At 35.7% G+C, this 25,117-nt stretch overlaps 2 protein-coding genes across 2 annotated transcripts in view; one reads left to right on the top strand and one right to left on the bottom strand.

Annotated features, from left to right (window-relative positions):
• Positions 1 to 25,117, top strand: part of LOC125662394 (uncharacterized) — a 1,158,266-nt gene that overhangs the window by 420,194 nt on the left and 712,955 nt on the right. The gene's annotated exons all lie outside the window — the stretch shown is intronic.
• Positions 3,299 to 7,957, bottom strand: LOC125676867 (uncharacterized). Its single transcript, XM_048914739.2, has 5 exons — positions 7,604 to 7,957; positions 7,280 to 7,346; positions 6,826 to 7,059; positions 6,136 to 6,280; positions 3,299 to 4,287 (listed from the first exon to the last, which is right to left on the bottom strand). The coding sequence occupies exons 3-5, from the start codon at positions 7,020 to 7,022 to the stop codon at positions 3,481 to 3,483; spliced, it is 1,149 nt and encodes a 382-aa protein (XP_048770696.2). The 5' UTR covers positions 7,023 to 7,059; positions 7,280 to 7,346; positions 7,604 to 7,957; the 3' UTR covers positions 3,299 to 3,480.

Below are 25,117 nucleotides of genomic sequence, written 5' to 3'. Positions count from 1 at the left end.
TGGAGTGAGCTGTCAATTGGCGGATCGCCGAATTTTTGAGTGACGGGAGCATTAGCCAATCAGAGAGCTCCATTTACACGCGCTTTCTGAAGCTAAGGACGCGCCGCCATTTTGCCCGACAACAAGCGAAAATTCGACATTTTATCGGATTGTTTACATTGGTTTATGACAACGCAATTATGGTGAAACGTTGCTGTTGGGGCACTTGTAACACTGATAGCAGATACCCAGATCGGCTTCAAGGAGGGATAGTGTTCATTCCTTTTCCAAAACCTGGAAGAAACTTGGAAAAAGCGAAGAGGTGGATACGCTTGTGTGGTCGTCCCCATTATCAGTTAAATGAAGATATACTCAAAGAAAGAGGGAAAGCGAAACATTTATATGTGTGTTCAAAGGTAATGTGCTCACCGATACTTGTAACGCTCATTAAAATATTATTAAACTCGTAAATAGAAAGTACAAAGGGGACATAGGCCTAGCTGCAGATCTGGTGCCCGTGCAGGTCGACTGCATCATCAGTGCATGATGACTCGTGTAAATACAAGTTTTTTGTCATGCACAGTTACATGTAAAGTGCTAGGTAATATGAACTGCAAATGAATAGGTAGGTATATCAAAATATTAGTGATTATGTTATACATATTTATGCAAACTCATGCAGTTAAATACGACCTGATCTGATGACTAAATATAGCATGGAAGGATCCAGGATTTTAACAGGGGGATCAAAATTTTGGCAAAATAACCATTCTATTGGTATTCATTTTGTTTTTATTTTAAGCTTCTGTCATGTATAACCTGAATTTTTTGTGAAACCTTTTAAACATATTAGACAGTAGAATTTGATCACTAAAACTTGTGAAAAAAAAAATTATGAGGAAAATCTTGAATCAGTCCCTTTAAGACTTAAGTACTATACATGTACACAATCACTGTGACAGTAGATTCAGGTATTCTATAATCATATAACACGGATACTGAAACATGTATACATATTCTACAATGATGCCAACCAGAATTCTGTTTTAGCAAATTGCACTACATATCAGGGTTGGCAAAAAAGTGGTCAATATGAGTATTGACCGGGCCGGTGGTCAATACTGGTTAAAACCGCTCAATAATGGTCAATACTGGTTGATTGAAAATTCTTTGGTCATTATAGTCTGTGTTGTTGGTTATTTTAAATGTTTCAGTGGCCATCATTATGGTAAATACTGTAATTCATAACATGCACTATCAGTTTATAATATACTTGCAAGTCATAATATTAAATAAATAATGTAAATGACTCTGTTAGATTGGGATAGTATGATGGGGGAAGTGTTTTCTATTTCTGTTCAAATTCTTTAGTTTATCAAGAACTACCTATTGTTTCAAATCTTCATTTAACTGTTAAATAAACATTTGAGGGGGTGTGTTGGTGATGTTTTCATAAGAATAACATGTACACTGGTCCTCTCTGGTCCCAGAGTATGCTAATTAACACCTGTCAACTTTGTTTCCTGTGCTCTGGTACATCTCCTGCTCTGTACATTGCAACACATTGTTTATCTAGAGCACCTGTCACCCAATTCATATTAAATCACTGTGTTTATTTAATGTCCAGCTACCTGTTATTCTTAATCTGTTCAGGTACATGTATAAGCAGGTCTGTCTCCTATTGTCTAGTTATGCTATATGTGACCCTCTTTTATAGTTCTGAAGATATTATGATCACAGCTTCAGCAAACCAAATATATTAAACTTATGAAATTACATCTAATTATCTAATGAAAATTATTGATAACCAATTGATCCATATATTATAATGAAAAGACTTAATTTATCTTTGCAAAAAATGTACAAAAATAGGAAAATGGACAGTTTAAATCTCAATTGACCAGTATTGACCACTTAGGGAGTATTGATCGGGACGGTTAAAACGGGGGGCGGTTTTAACCGCCCAACCCTGCTACATATGCACATACCCTTTATTTAATGTATAATGTCCCACTGCTTTCTTGATTTCATCATATTGTTTAGTCATCATTTTTATTATTATAAAATTGGATGATTTAATTGTTACAATATTTAAAAGATAAATTGGATGTTTTTTAATGTGTTCCTTTTTTCAATTATCAGCATTTTGTCAATGGCCAACCATCTGAGATTCATCCTGATCCAGTGTCTGCAGTCAGTTATGATGCATTGACACCAGCTCGAAAACCACCCACCAAAAGAGGGTCAAGTTCAGAAACGAGAACTACATCTAAGCGACAGATTTTGATGGACACTAGTACTGATATGTAAGTTGTAGTGCATGTACATACAACAGGGTGTCAATTTAAGCCACTTTGGGTCTAAAAAATATGGGATTATAAGGAAAACAATTTGCAGTTTATAGGGCAAATATAGGGATTTTACAGCAGATTTATAGGAATAAATAGGGTTTTTATTAAAGAATTTGTATAAAAGTTTATTGTTTCTGCATAGTATGTTTCTGGAGAAGAAATAATATTAAACATAAAGAAAGACAAAATCCTTTCAGATGTGGACAGTTTTCCATCCAACAGACAGTTCTTATACAATGATCATAGTTATTCTCTTCAAAACAGTCTAACTAAATATCAATCTAGCATCAGCTCTCTCTTTCTTGTTTCTTTCTTCTTTTTTTTTTTATCATTTTTGAAAATAGGACTGTCATTTTTTTTTTTTTTTTTTTGGATATATAGGGCTTTATAGGAATTTTTATAATGACTGGTAGGGTATATATAAGAACCTTTGAGTTTATAGGAATAAATAGGGACTTGACACCCTGAATTATAACTATATATATATAGTATTGCATGATACATCTGCAAGATAAAGCATTTTGAAGTAAATATTCTCACATTAAAAAAAAACACATGTACAGTGTACTATATTTAAGCAAAACCTTTACTCAGTCTGACAAAAAATTCATCTTTCAAAAAATATTTGTAAGAAAAATGTTTCTTTGTAATCCATATCAAAGGAATCAGCACAATGAAGCTGGCAGTGATGTGTTAAAGGCATCTTCTGAAATCCAACATGTTTCAACGACTGCAACTACAATTTCTCAAGCATCAGCAACAGAAAATGTGAACCCAATTCTTCCTGGTAATTATGTTCTATGATTGAATATTAGTATCAAGGAGCAGTATTTGCAAATGACATGATATCTATGCACCAAAATAAAAAAAAAGTAAATACTTCACTGAAAGTGTAAAGAGAACTTCACTCAACTGAATTTGAATTATCTAGTACATTTATATACAAATTTAAGTGTATGACAGCAAACAGAATTTTTCTCCAAGACTCTCTACATATATCTACCATACAAAGATGTTAATGACCTGTAAACAAATCTTTCTGTCACACTGAGTCAGTGTTTATTGTGTCCTTGTTGTTATGAGGGGAGGGGGCATATTATGTCAGGTACAAACACATTCTTGTTTTCATAGTTGGTGTGGTAAATCAACATTATACATGTAGATCAGAATCACATTTGTGGATAAATGGCTTAAAATGTTGGACATAAAACTTAGCAAGTTTCTGAACTAACACATCCATAGTAGACTTGTTTGGATAAACTCTTTCTACATATAAGTCTTGTTTGGTATATGTAATGAAGTCACAAAATGGAGCTCCAGTAACTAGAAGCTGTCCTTGGACTTGATACCAATGGGAATGCTCATGTTTTAAGCTGAAAGTGTCGCCATTTCTTTGGAGGAAGAAATCATTTCTTGTTTCACATGCTTCACTGATGGTCTTGTCTCTGACAGAGTAAGGACATTTAATTTCAATCAAGCCACTTTCAGACTTATCACATACTATGTCATCAGGAGTAGCACCTAGAAATGGTAGTTCTGTGTTTACAATCAATCCTATATCATGAAGGTGGTGTCCGGTTTTCTTAATGTACATTTGCTTGGCAATGTGTTCATTCACTTTACCATATGATGTAGCAGAAGATGTGAAATCATTCTTTTGAAATGTGTTCTTTAAAAATTTCTGGTTTACGTCTTTTTTTCTCCTTATGATTAGTCCGAAATTGGATGCCGTTATTCTCTTACTTCGTTCTGTATGCCATATTTGGTTCAGACTCTGAGATCTTGTTGATTTTTCCAAATTAATTGCATCACTCTGTGTCAAATTCAGCTCAGTCCATTCATGTGTAAGGTTTTGAATGCATTCAAGGTCAACGCAGGTATGAAGGGCTTTTGGGAACACAGTACTTCCACAGTTTTCTGCTGCACGGGGTTTTGTAATAGGTAAAATCAATGGTGCCTGAAATTATGCGATAATAAATACATTGCGATAATAAATACATTGTAATGATAGACATGACATATAATGTTGAGGGTTATGTTTAGGATCTCCAATGAGTTGTGATCGGATTTGACTTTCATGGAAAAAGTGTGTTTTCTATCGGGATCCATGTTGAGTTGTATATAATTTATAAATCATGTCTAATGAAAAACCATTCACGATTATTTTTATCATATATGTTTTACATTATTGTACTACCCATGAATACTAAAAAAAAAATAATAATATTAAATTTTCTAAATATATTTCAGGTTGTAATCCACTTGAAATACTGGCCATTATTGCTGACAATACTGCATTAACTGAAGAGAAGGAAAAACTGCTCCGAATTAATTTTGAACTGCAACAACAAGATTCAGGACGATTTGGATATAAAAAACTGAAGGACACTCATTATCAGTATTATACAGGGTTTTCTAAAGACCGGTTCAATGTTTTATACTCATTTTTAGTACCAACAGAAGAAGATCCTATTATATGGAGTAAAACTCTTAAAGGTGCAAAATCGTTGTCAACAAAGGATCAGCTCTTGCTTGTTTTGATAAAACTGAGACAAAACTTTGACTTTAAACATATTTCATATTTGTTTGATATATCTGTGCAAGACTGCAGTGCAATATTCACTCACTGGATTAATTTGATGTTTTTTAGACTAGGTAGTGTAGATATATGGCCTCATCGTGAAGTAATAATCGAAAACATGCCTGAAAATTATAAGAAAGATTTTCCAGACACTTTCGTCATTATTGACTGTACGGAGTTAAAAGTACAAAAGCCCAGTTCTCTCAATCGACAGAGTCAATGTTATTCTGACTATAAGTCATGCACAACTTTGAAAGGACTTGTGGGCATAGATCCAAGGGGATCTGTAATATTTTCTTCCATGTTATTCTCTGGATCAGTATCTGATAAAGTTATTACAAAGGAGAGTGGCTTCCTTAAAGTATTGTCAGACCTTAAACAATGTGGGAAATTACAAAATGGTGATGGAGTTATGGTGGACAAAGGGTTTAATATTGAAAAGGAAATCGAAGCTATTGGTCTTCGACTAAACATTCCACCTTTTGCGTCATGTGCAACACAGATGAAAGCTTCAGAGGTAACAGAAACTGTCAAAATAGCCAAACATCGTGTGCATGTTGAACGGGCTATTGCTCGTATAAAACAGTTTAAAATACTGTCGGGCAAAATTAGTCTTTCTCTTTTTAGTATTGTTGATCAGATATGGTTAACTTGTTGTGTATTGACCAATTTTATGCCATATTTAATTCAAGATAAAGAAAACTGCTAAACTTCATTCACTAAATGTGTTTTGTTGTAAATTTTCATAATATCAACGAGGTTTTCCTACAAATGGATTTTTTTAAATGAATCGATTGCATGTGGAAAATGTAATAATCATTGATATTTACTGTATAATGCTACACCAAAGAAATTTGATATGGATGAAAAGTGAGGATATTTGCAACAATATTTTGAAATTGAAAACTTTAAAATTTACTTCATTTAGTCACAATATGCAGTTTTAGTATAAAACAATCTGACCAACAACAAAAATTTAAAACCTCTGCAGGACTCGAACCCTTGATCTACAGTTCAGCGGTCGATATGCTAAGCTACTCAGCTAGACGATGATTTTTGAAATGAAAAGACAAATATTGCTGATATTTATATTTCATTCCATGTTTTAAAAGGAAGTCAGTCATCGTGATACTGTAGAGTACCTCCTTAAAAAGTTTAATTCATATATTTTGTCTGAATAAAGTTTAATTCATATATTTTGTCTGAATAAAGTTTGTAACTTACATGATAGCTGAGAGGAGATCCTATGTAATGAGCACCGAATGGAGTGTCAACAGTTGGTCCTGCTGCTGTGGATACCAGATAGGAAATTGGGGCTTGTTTAAACTTTTTCAGGATTTCCATATCCATTTCACTGATTTCAGTTTTCCTGAAAATTGTTGAAAATAATTTTGAATGACCATTTAAAAGAACTTTATGTTGTAGCAAGTGTTCAGTGCCAAACACTTGGGCGTGACTTGGCAGCTGTGTAGTTTGGAGTCTTTTGGCTGAGACCTAATTATTACACTTGTAAAAACTTGTTAGAGGTCAGGGGCCCGTTTTACAAAACAACGTGTGGCAAGTCTTGAATTGTATTATACAGTTATTACTTTAAATGAATGAATTAAAACTTTTCTAAGGCTAAATTTTCAATATTTTCTTTTTAAAAATTTTGCATTCGGAGAGAATGATTTACGATAAAGTTGAAAATTTTGTCGTAAGTCTGAAGTTCTTTTGTAAAACATACCCCTGGTGTCCTTGTAGGTGCTTTACAACTAAGTGAGTCTTTTCTACTGAAAAGCCTTAATTTGGCCAAAACATAATTTAAAGACTGTCTCCATGTGAGTGAAATGTAGAATGACAATCAGTCATGCAAAACAATTAGAAAAAAAATTATGAGAAAACATTGATTGAAAGATGTACACTTTTTTTTACCGTGTGTCCACAAAGGAAGCCACAATTGGCTTTCTTTTTCTGTTTAGGTTTGATGGGTTGGAAATGATCATCTGGGACACTGGTTCTGGTTGAATCTTGTCACCTCTTGGCTTATCCCACTGTTGGGGTAGGGAAGTTGATGACAGCATTGAGGGAATTTCAACAAAACCAGAAATCTTCCACTGCTCCAGAATCATGATAACAGCTAAGACATGTGCACATTGACCTGCCTCCCTGTAATATGTACCGTGACAACATGAAAAAATAGAAACCAATCCCCACACCAAATTTGCATAATATACATTTATCAAATTAACAATAGCATTATAATACTACATGTACCACAATACAAAATTATTTTACATGTATATGTGTAGTATAATTATCTAAACAGGCTTTTGGGAAAGGTGTGTACCTGTATTTGGTAAAGATACTGAATCATAGTTACACTGACCTGGTATGTGCACCCTTTAGTTAGCAAGTAACTGGAAACACAAACATTGGTAAAATGCACCGAGTTACTAAAAGGAACAAAAATACAACAAATGAAATTTGAAAAAAAGAATAAGAATAACACTGAACAACGTCTATGAAATATGAAAAAACTTTTCCGAGTGAGGTTGTTTACAAACGCTCTCTATTTATACTTGAGGCTGATGCACGCATGTACGTAGATCTATACGCTTCAAGAACAATAATTTAAATAAACAAAAACGTAAAATTGAAATTATAAACAAGTAAAAACTATTTCAATAACTCAAAATAACCGTATACACACCCAGCTTTGCAACTGCAATGTGCATCGTCTAATTTCTTCCCATCAAAGTTGACATCAATGTTGATCTTGTGTGGGTCCTCCGTTTTCCTCTGACTCCGATATACTTCGGCTTTTATTAGCATATTTTCGCGTTCTTGTGCATATAATTTGACTGATTTAACATAGGAATCCTTCATAAACGCGACAGCCCGTTGTTTTTGCCGAAGGGACGGTGTATGTAACATGTATGATGCGGAAAAATCGTCTGGTATGTCCTTTAACGACATGATCCGCGCCATGTTGTTTATGCGTTTAATGTCGGGCTAGTTACCGTCGTCATGGTGGGCGGGGCTTACACGAAAATCGGCGATCCGCCAATTATGTGCAGGTGTTTTTAATCTATCAAATAATGTTGCTGAACATTCAGGAATTTGATTGAACTTTTATATATTAATGAAAATTGACTCTTAACACATTCCTCTTGATACAAAACTCGCAAAAAATATGTGTGTGTGGTTGTGATAGACAGTTGAATAAAATCCCGACCATTTGTTTTCTAAGTGATATTATGCATTGCACCTTTGGAAATGCAAATAAAAAGATAAAGATTATCAGATTAATGCTTAACACCAGCCTAGCTGTCAATCAAATAACCTCGATCGCATCTGTGTACTTTCGGGCGTGAAGTAATTTCCTACCAAAGCATATTAGGGTCGCAGCAGTATCTTTTAGCTCACCTGAGTCGAAGGCTCAAGTGAGCTTTTCTGATCACAATTTGTCGTAAACTTTTCACATTTTCATCTTCTTCTCAAGAATCACTGGACCAATTTCAACCAAACTTGCCACAAAGCATCCTTGGGTAATGGGCTTTCAAATTTGTTCAAATGAAAGGTAATATCCCTTTCAAAGGGGAGATAATAAAAAAAGGGAAAAATAAGGTGGGGTCATTTAAAACTCTTCTTCTCAAGGACCACTGAGCCAGAAAAGCTGAGATTTACCTTATCGTGATATAGGGCTCACGGCGGGTGTGACCGGTCAACAGGGGATGCTTAATCCTCCTAGGCACCTGATCCCACCTCTGGTGTGTCCAGGGGTCCGTGTTTGCCCAACTATCTATTTTGTATTACTTGTAGGAGTTATGAGATTGATCACTGTTCGTTATCTTCACCTTACATGAAAACTTTCTGACATAATGCAGATTCAAGTTTGTTCAAATCATGGTCCCTGGAGATATGATGGGACCACAATAGGAGATCAAAGTTTTACATACAAATATATAGGAACAATCTTCTTCCCAAGAACCACTGAACCAGAAAAGCTGAGATTTACATGAAAGCTTCCTGACATAATGCAGATTCAAGTTTGTTCAACCCATGGCCCCTGGGGGCATGATGGGGCCACAATAGGGGATCAACGTTTTACATACAAATACATGTATATAGGAAACAACTTCTTGTCAAGAACCACTGAGCCAGAAAAGCTGAGATTTACATGAAAGCTTCTTGACATAATGCAGATTCAAGTTTATTAAAGTAATGCCCCCCCCCCCCCCCCCCCCCCTCTGGGTAGGATGAGACCACAATAAGGGATCAAAGTTTTACAAACAAATTCATAGAGAAAATCTTTTAAAATCTTCTCAAGAACCATTAGGCCATAGAAGTCTATTTTTCATGGAAGCTTCCTGACAAATTGCAGATTCAAGTTTGTGAAAATCTTGGCTCCTGGCTATAGGTTGAGGCCACAATAGGGATCAAAGTTTTACATGCGAATATATAGGGGGGATCTTTTAATATGGGCCAATGTGACTCAGGTCAGCGATGGACCTCTTGGTTTTTTTTTTAACATCTGCTTTCGAGGCACGACGTAATTGTGGCCCTTCAGGCCTTTGATTATTTATTATTTCATTGTCGTTGGATAATATTTCTTCATAAAACAATCGTCAAAATGAGTCTGCATTACGCATGTATATGCATGTGAACATGGATTAAGTTCGCTTTCAAATATCTTCGCAATGTGTCCATTCTCGTAAAACCTTTACCAATCTGAATATTGTTTAATGCTTTTATATATACATGTAGGCACTATTATGAAAAAACTGACCCGCAAAATAATCATAAAATATTCCTTTTATATCTAAAATGTCAAATTTATCAATTAATTGATTACTTTGAATTATATCATTTTAAAATGAATAACGGACCAACATTGAAAGCGTGGGGATATCTATAGATTAAAGAAAATGATCTTTGATGGCTTCGTTAATAATCCAATTATCAGGTACGGAGTGGGGTGTCATTGACAGGTGCGCGATAGGGTGTGTATACTACACAGTGCAGGAACACTGGAAACGTGCCTAAAGAGGGAATACTTTGAGGATGTCGCGCTGTTCTCTTGTCCCCATTCCGAATTCCATATAGCATTGCATAGTGTGTGGATATTCGACACGTGATATCATGTATTTGCCAATTAAAGAACGCTACAGGTGTGGGTTTTCCCCCCTAAACCGATCATTTTGCTGACCCCCGTCGGTTCAAGATTAATAGGTGGTGAGTAACATAAGTATGGGTTAATAACATTTAGTACTCTAAAAATATTGATTGATTAATAAGAATTCCCCATGACACTGTTTAAACACATAAGCTACAAATCTTATGTTCTACCTCTAAACGGTAATACTTATTCACAAGTATGGAAAAACAGACCTATCATGATTCTGTTTTATCATTAGAGGGGTATAGTCTAGATTTTAGCTGACAATTTTCAAATTTCATTTTACATTTTTAAAGCTGTATGGTCCGAATTACAATAACTTTTTTCCATATCTTAAAAACTCTATTAAGTCATCGCACGTATGTAGTTATGAGGCTGTATGATATATCTTACATTATTTCAAATGTTTTAACCCAAATTATTTGATTTTAAATCGATGTTTACAAATAACCGCGTCACTCTACCATTTTAAGTGACAGTCACGTGACCAGTTCAAACTTTCAGATCATTGGTGGTCTTATCTGTGTAAAGATGTGTATTTTGTTATAACAGTACCGTGCCATAAGTTTAATAGAAATAAAAATATCAAATACCTCTTTGTAATTCGTTGTTATACGCTCTTTCAGACTTAAAACTAGACAGTTGCGTATGAGTTAATACATCATGTTGGGATTCCCCTGGCGCGCGTGGGTCTATTTATAGACGTCTGTTATGGGATGATTTATATATGTACCACACTATATTTACTTTCTAAATAATCTCACTGTTTTCTTTTACATGCAGATGTTTTCGAGCATGTAATTAAGGTAAAGTTAATAAATTTATAAAGTAATTAATCTGCTTTAAAGTAATTATGTACAACATTAATACATGAACATCGGGTCATTCAGCTTTAATACTTTTGGGGCCTGTAAATTGTGGAAATACCATAGTTCGTGTGTACAATCGCATTTTACTTCAAGAGAAGTCTTTGTGGAAATAATGCAGGTTCTCAAAACAAACAAAAAAGCATGCACTAAAATTTGTATATAGTGCAGCAAATTTGTTTTGTAAGAAAATGGCAATATTGTCCTTATACACACTACATAGCAGTATTTTCTGGGAAATAATGATAATTTCAGCAAAGCACAAGAGTTTGTAGCAATAAAGTTTTAACAGACTCGATATTTTCTTTGTTTAAAGTTCATATGATCAATTAAATAGCCGATGCGAGCGTTCATTGTGTTGTAATCAAAATATCACCCAAGCTTCGAAACATGACGTACATGTACCAAGGTGCGATATAACGAACCCCCCCCCCCCCTTCCTTTACTGCTAAGGGAAAGTTAAAACTCAAAAGTAGTCGCATATTCTGAGACCCATAAAATACGTGCAACATGCAGAAATCTGTCAAAATCAAGTGACATAGGACGTGTACACAAAACATGTGCTAGTCACAGTATCATAATATCATGGCAGTTTTAAAAATTGCACGATGATAAATTTTAATTGGCTGTTTCATAATAATTAGTTACAGGGTGTAGGGTAATTTTGTTTTTTAAATTTAAAACAATTTTACGCTTTTAGATAGGTCACCAACGCGGCGAAAAATTAAGTGCACATTGGGTTGACTAAACGAAAATGAGTCAAAAACCTTAGTGGTATGTAGTATATGTCCCTTCTCATACAAACATGATTAAAAAATGCATATTATATTTGGTTAAATACGAGTGTAAATTAATAAGCATGATGCATTATTCCGATTGTAATTTTTTCTAGAATTATGGAAGCCCATTAATGTCATTGTAATAGTAAGTATTTACGGTTTTTCCGAAGCACGGAAACATATTTCAGCCATATTTTTAATTTTTATGTTACTATATGAGATTCTGTAAACAATCAAAAAAGAAAAAAGGGAGGGGTGCTTGCACTTGTCGGTCGGTAGACCACATATTCGCTCAATATCTTGGGAACCATTCACTTGATCGTTATGATATTTCAAATGATCGTTGGTTATGAGTAGATGAGGACCTCTATTGATTTTTGGGTCTAAAGGTGAAGAGTCAGTCCACTCTGGACATATGAATATACTATTCGTTCAATATCCTGAGGACCCTTTGCTTGACAGACATCAAACTTGGTACACCGGTGCATCCTAAGGAGTAGATGACCCCTAAAGATTTTAAGGTCAAGGGTCAAAATGGACATCAGAATATACTATCCACTCAATATCTCGAGAACCCTTTGCTTGAAGGACATCAAACTTGGAACACTGTTACATCTTAAGAAGTAGATGACCCCTATTGATTTTGAGGTCACATGGTTAAAGATCAAGGGTCAAACTGGACACAGCAATATATTGTCTCCTACATTTCAAGAATCAGTAGCTTGATTGACACGAAACTTGGTACACTGGTACATCGTATGGAGTAGATGATCAAAGGCCAAGGGTCAGTCCATTCTGGACATAGGAAGATAATGTCCACTCAACATCATGACTTGAATTTGTACTATTATCAATTAATATTGATAATAGTATTATCAATATCAGAATAGGGGGGGAGGGGGTATTGTTGTATGTTTGTGTTGTTTGACAAACATTTTGTGATTTCTTTATAGTTTTGATGATAGCATTTTAGGACTAGTTGTTGAATAAACTCTCAATATATGCACTGAGAGTCAGTACAGTAAAACAGCGATGTTTCTTACAGATGTCAACTGCATAGTCATTGTAACATTGACTAAAGTTTAAGCTCAAGGAATCGATTTGCAAAACTTTCTTGTTGGATGGATACCATCTCACAACCACTGTGGTGCTTATTTGAGGGTTTTCTGTTGTGATATAAAGTACTACCGTTATATGACTACATAATGATTTTCCTTCAATTCTTAGCATTTGTACATCATGGATTGTTTAGCACAATCATCAGTTAGCAATGACTCTTTACATCCATGTTGGATATGTACATGTAATTTAAATGGCAGTGGTCATCACTTATTCAAGTTTAGTCATTTTACACAGGCATGATGCATTAAAGTATAAACCCTGCTAAAAAAGCGTGCATATGCAAACTCACACACACGATGTTCGTCATTCTTGATTACTACTATCTTGCTCCTTCAAGATTACCTCTTCCAGTTGACAATAAAATGTGAGTCGACTCTCAGACTTTTCAGGCCTTTGATTTTAATTTACGCTAGACAACACAACAAAGTTACATTACTCGTGTAGCAAAATATCACACATATCATAAATCCCGTGATATAACAACAATGATTGATTGATTGTATCTAGCTTAACGTCTCGCTCGAAAAAATTTCACTCATATGGAGACGTCACCACGACCGGTGAAGGGCTTCAAATTTAGGCCTTTGCTCGGCGCTTATGGCCATTGAGCATTGAGGGTTTTTTAGCGTGTCACACCTACTGTGATACGGGTCATCCGTGTTTTGAGGTTATCTCCGAGGACCAGTGACATTCATACCTGATGCCGAGCGTTTGGCGATGGAACTGTCACTACCTGTTTTAACGACTTAGGTCTGTCGCGGCCGGGATTCGAACCCCGGCCTTCCGCATGCGGAGAGAACGTTCTAACCTCTCGGCCACCGCGGCGGTTCATAACAACAATGAAGTGAAATTCATAGGATAGACGTACCTACGAAACATGAGCGGCCATAAAATCTAAAGATTACACAGTACTAAACTGCTTTAGGTGGCTTGTAGGTTTTTTGGTGGTAAGCAATATTATGTGTGTGTGCCTTTGTTGTGGTTTCCCTTACATTTCCTTTCTTCATTTTGTGTATATTTATATTGCAAATCACATTTTCCTCTATGAACCAACCAATTTCAGCGTGCGACACAATGCGTTCACATTGACTATGAACGGATTATGAACTAGATCTAGCTTAAAGCACGCGACTGAGAGAGCGTAATGGTTTGAAAAAAATAGAACATCTGTTACGAATATATCGCAAGTCACACCTTTGGATTAAGATTATAAACTTACGTGGATTATCCTCCCAATCTTGTGGTCTCCTACCTCCAACATACAGTGCACCTTGCAATGTTGATAAAAGGCAGGGTGAGACGAAATGTGACGTCATGCACGTCACAATAACTACTGCGACAGAGGCTAGGAGTTCGTTTTATGCAACAAAATAGAAGCAATGTAAACAAACGGTGTTTTAGTAAATGAATTTAAATATAAGAAATGAACATCACTTTTGAGCTGTTCATGGTCAATATGAACGGATTTGCATTTAAGGCAAATTCTCTGTGAATCGCTAGCGATATATATATAAATATATAAAGCACTAAATAATCACAACTAGGTACTGAAAATTTTCGCCCCAGCCAGGGGTCGAACCAGCGACGTACGGCACCCACCGCCTAGCAAATATACTCAGACTATTGTATATCCAAATGTATCCTTCTCTAACAAGATAGTGCGTCTTTTGTGCAGTTTAATAAAAAGGCAAATGTTTTAATGGCGTTTTTAACACATGGAATATATTGTATGTAAAACTTATACGGTACCATATTGAGAATAATACATCGCACTGATCGCAGAGTATATGATAATACATATATTATGAATTTTTATTCTACATCACAACTGAATGCAATGCTTTAAGGGATGCTATTTTACAGCAACACTGCCTAGATATTAAGAAAAAGAATTATTATTTTTCATTATTATATTACTATTGAAGTAAGGGAAAGAACCGATGGGAAAAAAATCAGAGAAAAATAGGAATATGTGAAAATTTACCTTCAGAGTGAAGGAACATGTTACACCTGTGTAAAGTTCATTGGGAACCAGAGCATCTATGTAACATCTGAATATTCACGACTCAAAGCAGATAGCTTTATCAGTAAGTAAAACATGTTTTTCACCAGGCAAATCTATCATTGTTAATTGTAATTGAACGGTCTAGGTAAAGGTAGTTTTTTTTCACATTTTTCAAAAATAAAAATCGGAGATACCTGAAGCAATAAAGCAGTTTGAAAATTATCGTTATGGTTTTCAAGAAGAAAGTATGTTGTATTTATATCTCATGGATTTTTGTAGTGATTTGTGTAGGTATACAGTAGTCAGGTTTGTATTGATACAGTGGTATTTTGTATTGATACAGTGGTATTTTGTATTAATACAGTGGTATTTTGTATTGATACGGTGGTATTTTGTATTGATACGGTGGTATTTTGTATTGATAAAGTGGTATTTTGTATTAATACAGTGGTATTTTGTATTGATACAGTGGTATTTTGTATTAATACGGTGGTATTTTGTATTGATACGGTGGTATTTTGTATTGATACAGTGGTATTTTGTATTGATACGGTGGTATTTTGTATTGATACGGTGGAATTTTGTATTGATACAGTGGTTTTTTGTATTGATACGGTGGTATTTTGTATTGATACAGTGGTATTTTGTATTGATAGAGTGGTATTTTGTATTGATACGGTGGTATTTTGTATTGATACGGTGGTATTTTGTATTGATACAGCAGTTTTTTGTATTGATACAGCAGTATTTTGTATTTCACAATGGTATTTTATATTGATACGGTGGTATTTTGTATTGATAAAGTGGTATTTTGTATTAATACAGTGGTATTTTGTATTGATACAGCGGTATTTTGTATTTCACACTGGTATTTTGTAGGTGACTTTACCATAATTGCCTCCTCTAGTGTGTCTACCACTTGTCACCAGTATGTCATTCCATTCCTCTGTTACTTCACCTTTCCATTGTGTGATAACTCCACAGAGGAACCACGTCCACGACACGTGTGTCGCGACGAGTGTGAGGAGCTGGAACAGAACGTCTGCCAAAAGGACTACATATTGGGTATGAACCATCCTGATATTGGTAAAGTATCAACAACCAATCAAAGGGATTTACCTGTACCCTTCATACATTGTCAGATCTATATTTGATATCCAACATATTGACTTTGTTTATGGGAATTCATTGTTGTAAAGTGGACATCCCAAAAATTGACACAATGACTTATCCAAGAGAGAATATTATGAAAATAGTTATATGCTTTGTATGGTAACGTGAAATTGTGAGCCTACGAAAAACCATTATTGACTGAGGTGAAGCAGATGTTAACAATGATTTTTCAAGGGGTGACAATTTCATATGTTACCCTACAAAACTTGTAATAGTTTTAGCTCACCTGAGCTCAAAGCTCAAATGAGCTTTTCTAATTGCCTGTTGTCCGTCTGTCTGTAAACCTTTTACATTTTCGATTTCTTCTCCAGAACCACGGGGCCAATTTCAACAAATGTTGGCCAAAAGCATCCTCGGGTGAAGGTCCATCACGTTTGTTTAAATGTAGGCCCTTGTCCCTTTCAAAGGGGAGATAATCCGAAAAATGCAAAAATAGGGTGGGGTCATTTAAAAATCTTCTCAAGAAACACAGGGCAAAAAAAGCTGAAATTTACATGAAAGCTTCTTGACATAGTGCAGATTCAGGTTTGTTCAAATCATGGCGCTTGGGGGTTGGATGGGGCCACAATGGGGGATCAAAGTTGTACATACAAATATATAGGGGAAATCTTTAAAAATATTCTTCTCAAGAACTATTGGGCCAGGAAAGTGGAAATTTACATGAAATCTTCCTGACATAGTGCAGATTCAACTTTGTAAAAATCATAGCCCCTGGGGGTAGGATGGGGCGATAATAGGGGATCAATTTTACATACAAATATATAGGGAAATCATTAAAAATCTTCTGAAATATCACTGGGCCAGAAAAGTTTACATTCGCATGAAAGCTTCCTGACCTAGTCCAGATTCAATTTTGAAAAAATCACGGCCCCCAGGAGTAGGTTAGGATCACAATAGGGATCAAAGTTTTACATGCGAATATATAGGGGAAAATTGAGTGATGTGGCCCATGGGTCTCTTGTTTGTGTTCTACTGAATGATTTAAGAATGTGCAAACATTCTAAACAGTTAATAATTTTTATATTGTTACCTGACGTCATACATTGTCAACTGTTGCTATATACTGTTACTAGGAGGGCGTGATTTATGAACACAGTGTGGTAACGGCACAACAAATGCTTCTAAACCAATCAATTTTGTCTAATTCATATGAAAGTATAACATTGTAAAATACATTTTCAAAGAAGATCAAGCTCATTCTGAAGAATTTATGTAACCTTTTGAAATATACATTATAAAACAGTTTTAATAATTCATTTACAATTGAGTTTCAATGGGAAACGAATATGAAATTTTTAGGTTTAAATCCCAACCTAATCTATTATGTATGCATGTATAGTCCATTCTGATTATCACAGACCCTATTTTTTTTTCAGGTAAACGATTCTTTTCTGTTTGTAAAGACCTTCCCCCTGTTGGAACTCCCGAGGGAAATAACTGTGTGCGGATAGGACTGCCATCTCGCACAAAATCAGGTATTCCAAAAAGGTGTTTGTGTGCAGATGTATTGAAAACTCTAGTTGAGAGGGTGTTTGAATAAGAAAAGGGGTAGCTTGTAATGGCTGGCTTGAACTTCCTCTTTGCTGTCCTGTGCCATTCATGAGACTGTGTGTCCCCCTTGGCTCTATTACTGTTACAGGAATGTATAAATGTGAAGTCTGTAAGGATGAAATGAGGCTGTGTGTCCCCCTTCATTCTATTACTGTTACAGGAATGTATAAATGTGAAGTCTGCAACGATGAAATGAGGCTGTGTGTCCCCCTTCATTCTAATACTGTTACAGGAATATATAAATGTGAAGTCTGTAAGGATGAAATGAGACTGTGTGTCCCCCGTCATTCTATTACGGTTACAGGAATGTATAAATGTGAAGGCTGTAAGGATGAAATGAGGCTGTGTGTCCCCCTTCATTCTATTACTGTTACAGGAATATATAAATGTGAAGTCTGTAAGGATGAAATGAGGCTGTGTGTCTCCCTTCATTCTATTACTGTTACAGGAATGTATAAATGTGAAGTTTGTATAGATGAAATGAGGATGTGTGTCCCCCTTCATTCTATTACTGTTACAGGAATGTATAAATGTGAAGTCTGTAAGGATGAAGTGAGGATGTGTGTATTCTCTGTAGGTCTCTGTGATCACGTGACAGGTCACTGTCTAGGTGGCTGTGTTAATGGATGTATATAGGAGACAAATGCAATCAGCGTATGAAAGCCTCTGATAGAGAAGCAAACTATACTTCATATCAAATTATAGGAATTATAAATCATAATTGGAAATTTTCATTTAAAAAATTGCAAATGTGTGACTGTTATTCTTGACTTCGTGCATTTTTATTACATTTACAATCTTTCTTTTAGAGTGTGATTCTGGGTATTTTGGGAAGAATTGTGAAGAAGCCTGTGGAAATTGTTCTGATAACAACGTGTGCAATCACATCAATGCCTCGTGTCCTGACGGTTGTACACCTGGCTGGAAGGGCGACAGATGCAGGGAACGTAAGTTATTTATTTCTATTATTCGATATTTTTGCAGTCATGTTACGATATTATTGGTATCACGTGATGTCATGTAAAGTATATAAAGTAGAAGAATTGCTTAGATGTTACTCCTATATACATGTAGGTTGGGGCCACAATAGGGACAAAGGTTTTACATGCAAATATATATGGAAAATCTTCAGATATGGACCAAGGTGACTCAGGTGAGCGATGTGGCCCATGGGCCTCTTGTTTCGATATGAAACGGTGGACAGCTTAACTTAATTTACATGTGCCTTATTATACATACCTATCTTATGAATTACAGAAATCTGACGTATAATGCAAATCTAATTGCACAAGGATTTAAAGCCTGATATACATTTCGGAAATCTCTGTATTTCGATATAGTTTGTGATTTCGGTTATTACGGGAAGAACTGTACAGACCAATGCAGTGTGTACTGTAGACACTCCAAGGACTGCGACCACGTCAGTGGGATCTGTTCCAACGGATGTGTGGACGGATGGTTAGGAACATTTTGTGATCAGCGTAAGTCGTACTCACTTCCTGTTCCTGTAGGTCAGTGATCTTAATGTGGCCAAATAGGGTGATCTAGGGATCGTTATGAACGTGTTAATTATTACAGATATCAGTACATGATTGATATAAGCGTGTTGTTAATTATTACCGATATCAGTAAATGATTGTTATGAACATGAAGAGATATTGATGACAATAATGATCGCCATTAGTATTGATGCATGTATTGATTGCTAGGACCATATTACTAAGTAGTTTTGATAGAAGAACGGTTTGACATAAAACTAGTGTTCGTTTCCAAAATAAAAGATCGCTAAGAACGTATAGATAAGCTGTTTGATGTCTGTAAGCTTGCTATGAAAGTATAAATAAGATGTTTGATGTCTGTAAGCTTTTCATAAACTTCTATTTAAGTTTATTTATAGGGGTAGCTTGTAATGGCTGGCTTGAACTTCCTCTTTGCTGTCCTGTGCCATGCATGAGACTGTGTGTCCCCCTTTGCTGTATTACTGTTACAGGAATGTATAAATGTGAAGTCTGCATAGATGAAATGAGACAGTGTGTCCCCCGTCATTCTATTACTGTTACAGGAATGTATAAATGTGAAGTATGTAAGGGTGAAATGAGGCTGTGTGTCCCCCGTCATTCTATTACTGTTACAGGAATGTATAAATGTGAAGTCTGTAAGGAAGAGATGAGGCTGTGTGTCCCCCGTCATTCTATTACTGTTACAGGAATGTATAAATGTGAAGTATGTAAGGGTGAAATGAGGCTGTGTGTCCCCCGTCATTCTATTACTATTACAGGAATGTATAAATGTGAAGTCTGTATAGATGAAATGAGACTGTGTGTCCCCCGTCATTCTATTACTGTTACAAGAATGTATAAATGTGAAGTATGTAAGGGTGAAATGAGGCTGTGTGTCCCCCGTCATTCTATTACTGTTACAGGAATGTATAAATGTGAAGTCTGTAAGGAAGAGATGAGTCTGTGTGTCCCCCTTCATTCTATTACTGTTACAGGAATGTATAAATGTGAAGTCTGCAACGATGAAATGAGGTTGTGTGTCCCCCTTCATTCTATTACTGTTACAGGAATGTATAAATGTGAAGTATGTGAGGCTGAAATGAGGCTGTGTGTCCCCCTTCATTCTATTACTGTTACAGGAATGTATAAATGTGAAGTCTGCAACGATGAAATGAGGCTGTGTGTCCCCCGTCATTCTATTACTGTTACAGGAATGTATAAATGTGAAGTCTGTAAGAATGAAGTGAGGATGTGTGTCCCCCTTCATTCTATTACTGTTACAGGAATGTATAAATGTGAAGTCTGTATAGATGAAATGAGATTGTGTGTCCCCCGTCATTCTATTATTGTTACAGGAATGTATAAATGTGAAGTCTGTAAGGATGAAGTGAGGTTGTGTGTATTCTCTGTAGGTCTCTGTGATCACGTGACAGGTCACTGTCTAGGTGGCTGTGTTAATGGATGGATATAGGAGACAAATGCAATCAGCGTATGAAAACCTCTGATAGAGAAGCAAACTATACTTCATATCAAATTATAGGAATTATAAATCATAATTGGAAATTTTCATTTAAAAAATTGCAAATGTGTGACTGTTATTCTTGACTTCGTGTAGTTTTATTACATTTACAATATTTCTTTTAGAGTGTGATTCTGGGTATTTTGGGAAGAATTGTGAAGAAACCTGTGGAAATTGTTCTGATAACAACGTGTGCAATCACATCAATGGCTCGTGTCCTGACGGTTGTACACCTGGCTGGAAGAGCGACAGATGCAGGGAACGTAAGTTATTTATTTCTATTATTCGATATTGAAACGGTGGACAGCTTAACTTAATTTACATGTGCCTTATTATACATACCTATCTTATGAATTACAGAAATCTGACGTATAATGCAAATCTAATTGCACGAGGATTTAAAGCCTGATATACATTTCGGAAATCTCTGTATTTCGATATAGTTTGTGATTTCGGTTATTACGGGAAGAACTGTACAGACCAATGCAGTGTGTACTGTAGACACTCCAAGGATTGCGACCACGTCAGTGGGATCTGTTCCAACGGATGTGTGGACGGATGGTTAGGAACATTTTGTGATCAGCGTAAGTCGTACTCACTTCCTGTTCCTGTAGGTCAGTGATCTTAATGTGGCCAAATAGGGTGATCTAGGGATCGTTATGAACGTGTTAATTATTACAGATATCAGTACATGATTGATATAAGCGTGTTGTTAATTATTACCGATATCAGTAAATGATTGTTATGAACATGAAGAGATATTGATGACAATAATGATCGCCATTAGTATTGATGCATGTATTGATTGCTAGGACCATATTACTAAGTAGTTTTGATAGAAGAACGGTTTGACATAAAACTAGTGTTCGTTTCCAAAATAAAAGATCGCTAAGAACGTATAGATAAGCTGTTTGATGTCTGTAAGCTTGCTATGAAAGTATAAATAAGATGTTTGATGTCTGTAAGCTTGTCATAAACTTCTATTTAAGTTTAGGTATAGGGGTAGCTTGTAATGGCTGGCTTGAACTTCCTCTTTGCTGTCCTGTGCCATGCATGAGACTGTGTGTCCCCCTTTGCTGTATTACTGTTACAGGAATGTATAAATGTGAAGTCTGTATAGATGAAATGAGACAGTGTGTCCCCCGTCATTCTATTACTGTTACAGGAATGTATAAATGTGAAGTCTGTAAGGATGAAATGAGGCTGTGTGTCCCCCTTCATTCTATTACTGTTACAGGAATGTATAAATGTGAAGTCTGTATAGATGAAATGAGACTGTGTGTCCCCCGTCATTCTATTACTGTTACAAGAATGTATAAATGTGAAGTATGTAAGGGTGAAATGAGGCTGTGTGTCCCCCGTCATTCTATTACTGTTACAGGAATGTATAAATGTGAAGTCTCTATGGATGAAATGAGGCTGTGTGTCCCCCTTCATTCTATTACTGTTACAGGAATGTATAAATGTGAGGTCTGTAAGGATGAAATGAGGCTGAGTGTCCCCCTTCATTCTATTACTGTTACAAGAATGTATAAATGTGAAGTATGTAAGGGTGAAATGAGGCTGTGTGTCCCCCGTCATTCTATTACTGTTACAGGAATGTATAAATGTGAAGTCTGTAAGGAAGAGATGAGGCTGTGTGTCCCCCTTCATTTTATTACTGTTACAGCAATGTATAAATGTGAAGTATGTAAGAGTGAAATGAGGCTGTGTGTCCCCCTTTGCTGTATTACTGTTACAGGAATGTATAAATGTGAAGTCTGTAAGGATGAAATGAGACTGTGTGTCCCCCGTCATTCTATTACTGTTACAAGAATGTATAAATGTGAAGTATGTAAGGGTGAAATGAGGCTGTGTGTCCCCCGTCATTCTATTACTGTTACAGGAATGTATAAATGTGAAGTCTGTAAGGAAGAGATGAGTCTGTGTGTCCCCCTTCATTCTATTACTGTTACAGGAATGTATAAATGTGAAGTATGTAAGGCTGAAATGAGGCTGTGTGTCCCCCTTCATTCTATTACTGTTACAGGAATGTATAAATGTGAAGTCTGTATAGATGAAATGAGACTGTGTGTCCCCCGTCATTCTATTACTGTTACAGGAATGTATAAATGTGAAGTCTGTAAGAATGAAGTGAGGATGTGTGTCCCCCTTCATTCTATTACTGTTACAGGAATGTATAAATGTGAAGTCTGTAAGGATGAAGTGAGGTTGTGTGTATTCTCTGTAGGTCTCTGTGATCACGTGACAGGTCACTGTCTAGGTGGCTGTGTTAATGGATGGATATAGGAGACAAATGCAATCAGCGTATGAAAACCTCTGATAGAGAAGCAAACTATACTTCATATCAAATTATAGGAATTATAAATCATAATTGGAAATTTTCATTTAAAAAATTGCAAATGTGTGACTGTTATTCTTGACTTCGTGTAGTTTTATTACATTTACAATATTTCTTTTAGAGTGTGATTCTGGGTATTTTGGGAAGAATTGTGAAGAAGCCTGCGGACATTGTTCTGATAACAACGTGTGCAATCACATCAATGGCTCGTGTCCTGACGGTTGTACACCTGGCTGGAAGGGCGACAGATGCAGGGAACGTAAGTTATTTATTTCTATTATTCGATATTGAAACGGTGGACAGCTTAACTTAATTTACATGTGCCTTATTATACATACCTATCTTATGAATTACAGAAATCTGACGTATAATGCAAATCTAATTGCACAAGGATTTAAAGCCTGATATACATTTCGGAAATCTCTGTATTTCGATATAGTTTGTGATTTCGGTTATTACGGGAAGAACTGTACAGACCAATGCAGTGTGTACTGTAGACACTCCAAGGACTGCGACCACGTCAGTGGGATCTGTTCCAACGGATGTGTGGACGGATGGTTAGGAACATTTTGTGATCAGCGTAAGTCGTACTCACTTCCTGTTCCTGTAGGTCAGTGATCTTAATGTGGCCAAATAGGGTGATCTAGGGATCGTTATGAACGTGTTAATTATTACAGATATCAGTACATGATTGATATAAGCGTGTTGTTAATTATTACCGATATCAGTAAATGATTGTTATGAACATGAAGAGATATTGATGACAATAATGATCGCCATTAGTATTGATGCATGTATTGATTGCTAGGACCATATTACTAAGTAGTTTTGATAGAAGAACGGTTTGACATAAAACTAGTGTTCGTTTCCAAAATAAAAGATCGCTAAGAACGTATAGATAAGCTGTTTGATGTCTGTAAGCTTGCTATGAAAGTATAAATAAGATGTTTGATGTCTGTAAGCTTGCCATAAACTTCTATTTAAGTGGCATTGATATGATATAACGATCCCTTGGAAATTACGTATTTTCTCGTGTAGCTTGGAAAGTTTTCTGCATTTATTACTTTATGCAGAATGTCCAGAGGGGATGTTTGGTTCGAATTGTTCACTGGAGTGTGGTCAGTGTGCTGGAGGGGATATCTGTTCACCTACCGACGGTTCGTGTTCATCGGGATGTGCTCGCGGATGGCACGGGAGATATTGCAATGAAAGTATGGTTTGTCAGAACACTTTTTCCATCAATGGTCCCGTATTTGTAAACTAGAAATTGAACAGATTTCTGTATACGTACATGTACTATAGAGCATCATCATGAGATTATGATGAAATGTTAACTTGGTTTATGCAATACTGTGGGTTATCCACTGTTGTACAGATATGTCCACTGCACATTTTAAATTCTGGGAAATGTTTATCGTCATGTCTATAATATAATCTTTTTGTATTCCATGATGGTTGCTCGTGGTTTTATTTACTCATTGCAGAATTGCCGTCACAAGAAGACGACACGTGCAAGTCTTTATTTATTTCGATAAGTATGGGTACTTTATGGGAGAGACCACGTGTTCAATGTCTAAAAAAATTTAATTCACATAGGCCAAGTTTTCACAACGACCTTCCAACCCCTTAAAGCTAAATATGATGATGAAACTAATCGATTAACAATTAAAAAAAAAACCAATTACACAACACTGTTATACCTTTTCTACTGTTTTATTCACAAAAATGAAAGGATATATAAACCCTTAATGTTCATTAAAATGTATTATTATTATGTGGTTTTTAACAGTCGCTCTTGTCGTTTCCATTAAAGTGTGATCGATGTCGGATGGCAGAAGCTGACGGGTGATTTTATTTCCCTCACTTTAAGTATTTGAATTTAGATTTTTATCTGATATCGATATGAAATATAAATATAATTTATCTAAAAAAATGTAGATGTATTCTAAACAAAATGATATAGATGGTATCTACTTTATACCTCTTGTTTTTCATTCTTAGAATGATAATGGTCACCTCAAACATCAAACCTGTTCAACTTTGTATCTCTCTATATATACATACACATTGAAACAGTTGATGGCGGAAAACGATCATTCATTCTGTGCCAAAAAATTTGTACTACATAGGTCATTGGTATATATATATATATATATATATATATATATATCCCTCTATACACCTGATCTC

This window comes from Ostrea edulis, chromosome 8 (genome assembly GCF_947568905.1).
Source record: "Ostrea edulis chromosome 8, xbOstEdul1.1, whole genome shotgun sequence".
NCBI classification, from domain to species: Eukaryota; Metazoa; Mollusca; class Bivalvia; order Ostreida; family Ostreidae; genus Ostrea; species Ostrea edulis.
This window is presented reverse-complemented; position numbering and strand designations above follow the sequence as displayed.

Bases quoted from the DNA above. Each gene is read 5' to 3' on its own strand.
- LOC125676867 (XM_048914739.2), bottom strand. From the start codon at position 7,022: ATGATTCTGGAGCAGTGGAAGATTTCTGGTTTTGTTGAAATTCCCTCA. The intron at 6,281-6,825 runs GTAAAAAAAAGT...AACAATTTTCAG, and splicing joins GCTTCCTTTGTGGACACACG to GAAAACTGAAATCAGTGAAA. The intron at 4,288-6,135 runs GTAAGTTACAAA...GCATAATTTCAG, and splicing joins GATCTCCTCTCAGCTATCAT to GCACCATTGATTTTACCTAT.